At 45.7% G+C, this 10,838-nt stretch overlaps 1 protein-coding gene across 1 annotated transcript; it reads right to left on the bottom strand.

Annotated features, from left to right (window-relative positions):
* Positions 1-5,960: 5,960 nt before the first annotated feature.
* Positions 5,961-9,585, bottom strand: LOC117526576. Its single transcript, XM_034188636.1, has 3 exons — positions 8,731-9,585; positions 7,401-8,682; positions 5,961-7,237 (listed from the first exon to the last, which is right to left on the bottom strand). Exons 1-3 carry the CDS (start codon positions 9,583-9,585, stop codon positions 5,961-5,963), a joined length of 3,414 nt encoding a protein of 1,137 aa, XP_034044527.1.
* Between the last annotated feature and the right edge of the window lie 1,253 nt (positions 9,586-10,838).

Raw genomic sequence — 10,838 nt, 5'->3', positions numbered from 1 at the left:
AAAAGGCTCAGCCATTCACAAGCATAGATGGGGCGAGGATCAATACTTTGTACAACCCCGATTCCAATGAAGTTGGGATATTGTGTAAAATGTAAATGAAAACAGAATACGATTTGCAAATCCTCTTCAACCTATATTCAGTTGAATACACCACAAAGACAAGATATTTAATATTCAAACTCATAAAATTTATTGTTTTTGTGCAAATATTTGCTCATTTTGAAATGGATGCCTGCAACACGTTTCAAAAAAGCTGGGACAGTGGTATGTTTACCAGTGTTACATCACCTTTCCTAACAACACTCAATAAGCATTTGGGAACTGAGTATACTAATTGTTTAAGCTTTGTAGGTGCAATTCTTTCCCATTCTTGCTTGATGTATGACTTCAGTTGTTCAACAGTCCGGGGTCTCTGTTGTCGTATTTTGCGCTTCATAACATTTTCAATGAGCGACAGGCCTGGACTGCAGGCAGGCCAGTCTAGTACCCACACTCTTTTACGACAAAGCCATGCTGTAGTAACACGTGCAGAATGTGGCTTGGCATTGTCTTGCTGAAATAAGCACAACGTCCCAACTTCACTGAAATTGGGGTTGTATTTGGGGTTAAATGAGAAGGAACCGCTCTCTGTGAAATAGCCCCATAACATGCAGAACATCCTACGCTTGATAATATGAAACACAGATTTAAACTAATCAGAAAAAGAAAAAAAAGAGTGCACTGCAGAGTGCACAGTAGTTTCATCTCAGTTTTTATCTTATCTTTAAATGTGCTGCAGCTGACACACCTGAGTGGACTCTCATGAGGACCTTGCATTTCAGTTCATTCAGGAATTTGAATGTGAGATCCCACTCAAAAGCCTGCTGAACCAGATGTGCCTTATGTACAGCAAAGAGGTTTTATGGGACTGAAGGGCCTGTCACAGTGGCGTATTCGTAGAGCTTCTCATTGCAGCGTTGTTTCATTTAAACACGCCCGAAATACGCATGTACTAAGACTTTAACAGTGTTCGTTCATACTTTCAGCTGCGTGTGTTCGCGTTTTAATGTGTGCACACAGTCGCGTGTGCCATGCTGCACCAGTTTCAATGCTATTTTCTGCCTTTGTGGAAGTGCGCTCTGTTCTCTACTGCATGGTGTGGTGCGGCTCAAAAACAGTCATTTAACATTATTATTATTATTATTATTATTATTATTATTATTATTATTATTATTTATACAGTGAATGTGTGTTTATTTTAGAGTCACTGCACTTTTCAGCTTTGATCAGACTGATCGATCAGGGTGTTTGATGAGTGCACCGACATGCAGCGAGTGCGCGTTTGTTTTAAAGAGTCACTGCTCTGATTAGACACACACACAAAGAGAGAGAGTGAGGGAGGGAGAGCGCGCACGCGAGAGAGTGCTTTTATTTAATTTTATTTTAAGGAGTCTGATAGAGGAGAGAGAGCGGTTTTATTTTAAGGAGACTCAGACTCCTCAAAATAAAACCGTTCAGAGAGAGAGAGAGAGAGAGAGAGAGAGCGTGCGTGAGAGAGCGCTTTTATGAAATGATGCGAGACAGTGAAACAGTCCTCATATAATTAGTCCTGTATGATAAAGTGAAGCAACGATCTTGCAGTATTTATAGCTCCTGAAGAACAACAGGGAGATGTGAAATGGCGCACAGTACCGTGTTGAAGAGTGGGCGGGCTCACAATAGCGGACAGTAGCATGGCGCTGCATGTACTCGCGTGAAGGCTCCATGCTGCGCTGTACGCCGAAGAAAATTAAACAGGTTTAATTTCTATCGTCCTACGTGCGTAGCCCTCAACATACTGCTGTGTATTGAGAAAAAAACTCCTCGTGAAGTGGGCGGAGAGCTGCTCATTACAGCATAGATAATACGCTGTAATGAGCAGCTCTACGAATACGCCACTGTGACAGGCCCTTGAGAATGATTCTACATATATAGCATTAGCTGCACCAAGTGAAAATCTCAGTCTCATAGCACTCACTACATTGGCATGGCATGTATGTAGTTGTTGGCATGTAGTTGTGTCTTTAAGGGGAGTGACAAAAGACAGTATGTTTGGTTTGTTTCATGATATGTTCAAAACATGCCCACAACTAACTTGGAGTCTGAATGCATTAGGGGAATTTTAAAATAGTAATAATAGAATAATAATAAGAAATAATAAAACGGCTTTAAGGACGCTCGGCGCGCCGCGCTCCATGCCGCCATCGAGAGCCACAAACCACTGGATCATTTCTAAACGGATGGCTCTGTGGATCCGAGACCGCCGTGTGCACTTTCTCTGGTTATCACAAGAGCTGGACATTAACCATTTTCCGGCAGATTTCACTTTTAACAAGAGATTTTGTCATGGAAAGCCGAGCGGAGGCTTCGCGTGTCACGACCGATTTGCTGATGGAGCGAGACAAAGGAACACCTCTGTTTTGGTCTCACAGGACGGCTTTGAGATGGCGTTCAGACAGCTGTCGGTGGTTTTTCCATTGAGTGATTATCCGAGAAATTGTGGATGTGCCTGGACATGCCAGAACATGTCCCGTGAGGCTTCATCACGGCGTAGCTTTGCGCCATGCGGCACCGCCGCGACGCGCAGAATTTCTCCGCACGTCTGTCTCAATGTGCCGAAAAAGTGCTGATGTCCACATCTTTTCACAATTCCTGTGCTAGTCAGACGATGTCCCGGATAAAACACAGTATCCAGTTTGGAAATGAATGGCACATTCCACTGTTACAGGAGTTTTTATCATGGAAAGAGGAGCGGAGGCTCAAGCGTAGCGGCGGTGCCGCATGCCGCACAGCAACGCCGTGATGAAGCCTCACGGGACATGTTCTGGCATGTCCAGGCACATCCACAATTTCTCGGATAATCACTCAATGGAAAAACCACTGACAGCTGTCTGAATGCCATCTCAAAGCCGTCCTGTGAGACCAAAACGGAGGTGTTCCTTTGTCTCGCTCCATCAGCAAATCGGTTGTGACACGCAAAGCCTCCGCTCGGCTTTCCATGACAAAATCTCTTGCTAAAAGTGAAATCTGCCAGAAAATGGTTGATGTCCAGCTCTTGTGATAACCAGAGAAAGTGCACACGACGGTCTCGGATCCACAGAGCCATCCGTTTAGAAATGATCCAGTGGTTTGTGGCTCTCGATGGCGGCATGGAGCGCGGCGTGCCGAGCGTCCTTAAAGCCGTCAATAAAGCTGTAGTAACAGTCCTTATTCTCTGTGAAGCCCGTAAAATTTTCACCGAAAGCCAGATAAATTTTTCGAATGGTTTCCAGCTGCCAGTCTCTAACAGTTTCTGAAAAAATTCTGATGGAAAAAAAGCCCAAATCATTCCGCCATTTCCTGACAATGAAAATCCGCCGAGGGGGTAGACCACTCCTCACTCAAAGCCTGCTCACAGGTGAATGACGCAACCGACAGGCGTGGAAAAATTCACGCATGCGCACGAGGGTTCAAGCTTGTCTGACGCAATCACGTGATTCAAATCCATATGGTTTTTGAAAAAAAATAATAAGGTCGGATACTTTTCTAATAGACCTTGTATTTAAATGTAGCTTTTACTGACCAATAGTTCTGAAGAACCTCTTGGTAGACAATGTTCCTTCTCTTTCTGTCAGAAAAGTGGATATACAGCTCATTGGGGTTACCAACTCTGGAGCATCTGACTAACTAACTGTGGAAGATCGTAGGTTCTGCCATATTCAGGCCAGCCACATTATCAGCAAATGTAGTGGTTTCTTTTTGCACACTTTGAGGCATTCCATCTTTAAATGGTGTAAAAGTTGCCTTGCATATTTCTTAAAGTTATGCATTCATTGGTATACGAGGGCTGTCAATAAAGTAACGGTCCTTTTTATTTTTTTCAAAAACTATATGGATTTCATTCATATGTTTTTATGTCAGACATGCTTGAACCCTCGTGCGCATGCGTGAGTTTTTCCACGCCTGTCGGTGACGTCATTCGCCTGTGAGCACTCCTTGTAGGAGGAGTCGTCCAGCCCCTCGTCGGAATTCCTTTGTCTGAGAAGTTGCTGAGAGACTGGCGCTTTGTTTGATCAAAATTTTTTCTAAACCTGTGAGACACATCGAAGTGGACACGGTTCGAAAAATTAAGCTGGTTTTCAGTGAAAATTTTAACGGCTGATGAGAGATTTTGAGGTGATTCTGTCGCTTTAAGGACTTCCCACAGTGCGAGACGTCGCTCAGCGCTCTCAGCCGCCGTCGTCAGCCTGTTCAAGCTGAAAACCTCCACATTTCAGGTTCTATTGATCCAGGACGTCGTGAGAGAACAGAGAAGTTTCAGAAGAAGTTGGTTTCAGCATTTTATCCGGATATTCCACTGTTAAAGGAGATTTTTTTAATTTAAGACGCGCGGACGGGTCTGCGTGTCGGGACGCAGCCGCCGGACGCTCCGCCACAGGAAAAACACCTCTGTTGAAAGCCTTAAGGACAAGTTGGAACATGTCCTGCCTGTTAAACAATTTCTCATATACTCACTCCACTGAAAGCCATCAAAAGCCGCCTGGATTTTACAAATGGTTATCAACACGGAGGTGTTTTTCCTGTGCCGCCGCACCGCGTCGGCTGCGTCCGGACGCGCGGATCCGTCCGCACGTCTTTCATTAAAAAAATCTCCTTTAACAGTGGAATATCCGGATAAAATGCTGAAACCGACTTCTTCTGAAACTTCTCTGTTCTCTCACGACGTCCTGGATCAATAGAGCCTGAAATGTGGAGGTTTTCAGCTTGAACAGGCTGACGACGGCGGCTGAGAGCACTGAGCGACGTCTCACACCGTGGGAAGTCCTTAAAGCGACAGAATCACCTCAAAATCTCTCATCAGCCGTTAAAATTTTCACTGAAAACCAGCTTAATTTTTCGAACCGTGTCCACTTCGATGTGTCTCACATGTTTAGAAAAAAATTTGATCAAACAACGCGCCAGTCTCTCAGCAACTTCTCAGACAAAGGAATTCCGACGAGGGGCTGGACGACTCCTCCCACAAGGAGTGCTCACAGGGGAATGACGTCACCGTCAGGCGTGGAAAAACTCACGCATGCGCACGAGGGTTCAAGCATGTCTGACGTAAAAACATATGAATGAAATCCATATAGTTTTGAAAAAAATAAAAAGGACCGTTACTTTATTGACAGCCCTCGTATTTAGAGAACAAACAATCTTTTCAATTGTAAAAAAAGAGGTTTGACCACTAAAAACAGTTTGAGCCATGAAACATCAACATACCAAAACTATTAGATCAACCCCAAACCTAGTGCACTATTATAACAGGACAGCAGGTTGTGAAGAGTTGATAAATAACAAAATTTAATTTATGATATTTACATCATAATGAGCAGCCTACATACAACGCGCCATTGGAGAACACAGGCTCTGCTAGCTTCAGGCCAACCATCTTAAGAAACTGTCCCTTGTCGGTGGACATGGCAAAGCTAGGCGTCACAGGGAACTGTAGGCGTCTAAACTTAAAAGGCACATCTGAAAGGATGAGGAATCCTTGGGATAAAGACATCTTCTCATTTTGCCTTGCCTTTCATGACTGTGGCCTTCAGTACTCTTGGCATCACTGTTTTGATAATGAGTTGTGTGCCATTGCAAAGCTTTGGTGGATCCAGGTTCTGCAGGAGCATGACAGGGGCTCCAACTTTAAGCACCAGGCTTGCATATTAGTGAAAGTAATGCATTAATTAGTATAGAGAGAAAACAATTTTTCAGTTGTAAGTAAGCGGTCTGGCCTCCAAAAACAGTTTGGGCCAATATCAAAATAACAAAGCTTATAAATCAACTACATAAACTACATAAGTACATAAATAGCAAAATTTAATGGGAGATATTCACACCATAATGAGACTTTGATCCAGGCATGACATATGGCAAGTTTCAATGATTTCATTTCTTCATTTAATAAATTCTACTTTTTCTGACCATTAGCTCTGAAGTGCCTCTTGACAAACAATGTTCCTTGTCCTTCCCTCAGGAGAGTGGATGAACAGCTGCTTGGGGTTACCAACTCTGGAGCAGCCTACATACAGCTGGCCATGGGAGAACACAGGCTCTGCTAGATTCAGGCTGACCACCTTGAGAGACTGTCCCTGGGCCTTGTTGATGGACATGGCAAAGCTTGGCTTTACAGGGAACTGTAGACACCTAAACTCAAAAGCCATGTCTGAAGGGATGAGGGGAATCCTTGGGATAAAGACATCCTCTCCTTTTGCCTTGCCTGTTATTACTGTGGCCTTTAGCACTCTTGGCATCAATGTTTTGATTATGAGTCGTGTGCAATTGCAAAGCTTGGGTGGATCCAGGTTCCGCAGGAGCATGACAGGGGCTCCAACTTTAAGCACAAGTCTGTGTGGTGGGAGGCCTGCTGGTGCCAGGGTGTTAAGGAACTCAACTGGGTAGTTGACTACCTCATCTGGGTCAGGCACTGTGTCAACAGACATGTAACTGACAGCCTCTCCTGGAAGTTGTTCCAGAAGCTTTTCATTGATGACATCCACTGCTAAGTTCTTGGGAGCCAAGATAGCTCTCTCGCTCAACCAGCTGTGTTTCCTGAAGTTCAGCTTCAGCTTTGGAAAAACTTTGTCCACCAGCTCATTGATGTCCTCCACAGTATGACCAAAAGGCAGTTTGACCTGGCTATCCAGACTGTCAACTTTCAAGGTGCCATTGCCAACCTCCAGCAACTGCTGTGAGAAGATGCCTGCCTCCTCGTCCCCACTGAGCTGGACCTTCATGTTGGTCTTGAGGCTGAAGAGCAGCACACTTGTCCACAGGTGAGAAGACTTGATGCAGGCATTGAACTCATCTGCCCTTGTCCCTTTTGGAATTACTGGCAATGTTTGGCAAAAGTCCCCTGAGAGCAGGACAGTAACTCCTCCCATTAGACTTGTGTTGCGTCTCAGATCTTGTAGAGTGCGATCAAGGGCCTCAAAGGCCCCCTTGTGGCTCATGGTTGCCTCATCCCAAATGATTAGTTTACTTTTGGAAAGCAGTTTGGCCTTTGTTGTTCCACGGCTGATGTTACATGTTGGCAATTCCCTCTTGGCCAGGTCAAGGGGCAGCTTAAAGGCAGAATGATCGGTTCTGCCTCCATCCAGCAAAGTGGCAGCTATACCACTTGAGGCTACTGCCAGAGCAACTTTCTTCATCTGCCTGAGCTTGGCTAGGAGCAAGTTGATGACAAAGGTCTTGCCAGTTCCACCTGGAGCATCAAGAAAGAATAAGCCACCTGTGCCTTTCTCTATGCTAGAGATGATGGCATTGTACACATGACACTGTTCCTCCATCAGAAGTGGCTCATTCTTATTCCATTGAGTGGATGTGGTTCTGCAGCTCCAGCAGAGCCTCGTTGTAAATATCATCACTGTAGTTGATTTCAGTTGAGCTTTGCCTCTGGACTCTGTAGAGAATGTCCTCAGCCATGCTGTCTCTGTGCTTCTCCCAGAGTTGGAGTGGCTCTGCCATGCCACATGTGATAAGCATGATGGCAAAAAGTTGGCGTAACTGTCTAGAATGTCTTGTAGCAGCAGCCTCTTCTAGGGTCTGGTCCCAGTGAGCATCATCTTCCAGCAGGCCATGCTTGGCACAGGCCTCTCTGTAGGTGGTACAGACCTCCCCTTCAAATGTGCGCAGATCCTCAAAGCTGGTCGGCCCTGTCACTGTGTGAAGCAGCAGTCGAAGGTAAAAACATTCCTGCTGATTGGGATGCACTGTGTACACCCGTCCTATTGCATCTGATCTGAAGACTGCATCTTCCTCCCAGCACTCCATTCTGACACCTCTCTTGCATCTGCTCCATTTTGTGTTGGACCATGTGTAAAACAATGGCACATCGGCATAGAGCAGTGTCCTAGCAAATGGGTCATGTTGACACAGCTTGAAAAAGGCTGTCAGGGTTGTCTCTGGTGGCTGCTCCAAGACATTCTGGGCAGTCTCCTCAGTAAAGTAAACTCGCTGGCCATTCTCAAGGTGGACAGCCAGATTGACCACAGTTGGGTAGCGCTCATGGATGTTGAAGCCTAGGATGCGCCAGATTGCCTCATTGGATGATATGTAGTGGCCCATCTGGTAGTGACTGATTTCATCACGCTGCTGCCTGCCCTCCTGCTCCACACCAAAGACTGCCACGTCAGAGCCCTTGTTTATACATTTACATACATACTTTATGCTCTTGATGGATTGGCAGCTTTCGACATTGATGTGAGCATTGAAGGTCTTAGACAACAGTTTGTTGTATGGGATAATCCAACGCTTGTCAATCTCCACCTCCTGGCCTCGCACCTGGAGCTTTGCTGTGTGACCATCATCCTCTGGGGCACGGCGTCTATAGAGCGGGTAGCCATCCCTTCCAGTCTGTGTCTCCTGAAGGAGTTGTTTGGGGAAGCGTTTGGTACACTTGCCATCCTCCATGCAGGGTGAGTTTTGGTTAAGTTGGCCACAAGGACCATGAACCATCTGAGTCTGGAGTGTGTTGTAGAGCTCAGGGTCTTCTTCAGGATCAGGCAACTCAGCACTAATTATGCTGTCAATATCCTCAGGCTGGATTTTGTTCTTGCACCAGATAAGTGTGTGGGAGTGAGGCAGGCCACGCTTCTGCCACTCTATAGTGTATAACCATGCATGCAGCTCACCAAAGATGTTGCCATCCTTCAACAGCCAAAGACGTTTCTTCTGTTTCTGGTGAAAGACTCAAGCAATGATGTCATGGCGGTCTGTTCTATTCTGGCCATCAAACAGGTTTTCCTGGATGTCATCCCACTTTGGGTTGCAGGTGAACATGATAAAGGGGTCGGGGTGACTGAATTTGCGGACATAGGCCATGGCGCCCTGGGTGCGCTGGTGCATGTAACGCGGTGAACCAGTGAAACTGGAGGGCAAGATGACCTGCTGGCCTATGTTTTCAGCATTGCCATTAATGTTCATGGCATCCTGCAGACTGCTGTATTGCTCTGCTCTCAGTTGTTTCTGGTTAAGCCGTATGTAGAGCAGCCTCTCTGTCTCAATTTTGGCATACATGTCCACCATGAGCTGGCTGGTCACCTCCTTGAATTTGAGGACCTGGTTGAATTTGTCATCTCTGATCATTAGCCTATAGGCATAGAAATCTTTGCAGCTAATTGTCTTGGCTGTCTCCTCTCCAGTGGCTCTGTTTACCTGGCGCAGGGAAAAACTGTATCCATCTTCACCTCTTGGAAACATAAGAGGGTACTGCAGGCTGTCATATGACCTGTGTGTCTCTTTAATGGTAGTCAGGATATTGTCTCTCTGCTTGAGAACAATGTCACGTTTGCCATGCTCCTCACCAACCATGAGAATGGCAACTTCATTGTTTACTGGAGCATTGAAGCGACGGGCATGCTCACCGGCTGGTCTTCTGTCTGCCTTGATTACTACCTTGTGATCAGGTATTTGCATCTGCTCCAGTGCAAACTTGAAGCTCTGGACATAGGGGTGGGTCTCATGGAGCATGGTCTGAAGCTCCTCTATGATGTCCCGCTGGACGCCCTGGTTTAGCCTGCATCGTTGGTCAGCCTCTCCTTGGCCACCCATAAAATACACTTGGACATATTTGGCCTCCTCCTCAGGTTGTGGCAGCAGGCCCCCAATGCGGTGATAGACCTGGCCTTGAACCTTGAATGTGGTGAAGAAACCTCTCTATGTGAGGTCTTTGTGTGCACCAAAGGAAGTCATCATAAATGCACTGTTGTACTTCCAGATGTTTGAGCGAAAATGCTTGGCATTCTGGGTCTCCTCAGTCAGCAGCTTTCTCGGGACCTCTGGTGGTGCCTGCAGGGCCTCCAGCTTAACTTTACCCCCAGAGCAGCACATGCCTGGTGTCTCACCTGGCCACTTCCTTGCATTGCAGAAAGTGCAGATGTTGTCCATTTTGCCAATGGTGACCTTGGGGTTAGAACTGTAGTCCTTTGTGTGGTTGTATGAATGTGTATGTGTATGTGTATGTATTGAATCATATTTATCTAATAGATTACAATTTGTTCATGTAAATTGGGAGTCTTCTTCATGGACTAAGGTTAATTATGGAGTTCCACAAGGTTCTGTGCTAGGACCAATTTTATTCACTTTACACATGCTTCCCTTAGGCAGTATTATTAGAAAGCATTGCTTAAATTTTCATTGTTATGCAGATGATACCCAGCTTTATCTAACCATGAAGCCAGAGGACATGTTGTGTGTTGGGGGGTGTGGCTGGATGTTTTGGTGTTCTTTTCTTTTCTTTGCTCTTCAGGTGGCATGGAAACTGATTTGTCTGTGGAGAAGGTGCTGGCTGAAGAGTCCTCACCCTCATCAACATCATGTGAAGCACCTGTGACTGGTGCTCACATGCAACCTTAAAGACTTTCAGCTGAAGCAGATAATTGGATGGCGTTCTGCATTTAAGGCATGTGTGATTCAAGCAGAACTGCCGGGAACTCGACCTTGTGATGTTCGTTTGTGAGACGCTGAGGACCGCGCCTGGGTTTGACACATCGAGCCCGTGAAGCAAGGAAGGGTGAGGACACATGCTGCCAGCACACATCAAAGGTGATTAAGTGTTTGACTAATTGTTGATAGTAACTTGGTGTTTTGTTACACAGTATACTTGAATTGTGATGAGAATTGTGCAGCTTGCTTCTCACTGCTGTGGCATGCGGATAAGTGATCCTCCACCTGTTGTGAGAAGCTGCTCATTTGCATAAAGTTAAAAAGATACAGACCTGAATGTGTTGCTGATAGCGTGTGTCTTTTGAAAGATATTGTTGTAACTGCTGACTTACCTCACCTCTTCTTTGCTTCACAGAGAG

The sequence above is a fragment of the Thalassophryne amazonica genome, chromosome 15 (assembly GCF_902500255.1).
Source record: "Thalassophryne amazonica chromosome 15, fThaAma1.1, whole genome shotgun sequence".
Lineage (NCBI taxonomy): Eukaryota > Metazoa > Chordata > Actinopteri > Batrachoidiformes > Batrachoididae > Thalassophryne > Thalassophryne amazonica.
Note: the sequence above shows the minus strand (reverse complement) of the source record. Positions and strands in the feature narration are given on the sequence as shown.

Coding starts and splice junctions, on each gene's coding strand:
- LOC117526576 (XM_034188636.1), bottom strand. CDS start 9,585: ATGGGTGGCCAAGGAGAGGCTGACCAACGATGCAGGCTAAACCAGGGC. Junction 8,683..8,730: donor CAGACCGCCATGACATCATT/GCTTGAGTCTTT, acceptor TGGCTGTTGAAG/GATGGCAACATCTTTGGTGA. Junction 7,238..7,400: donor CTCAACTGAAATCAACTACA/GTGATGATATTT, acceptor TTGATGCTCCAG/GTGGAACTGGCAAGACCTTT.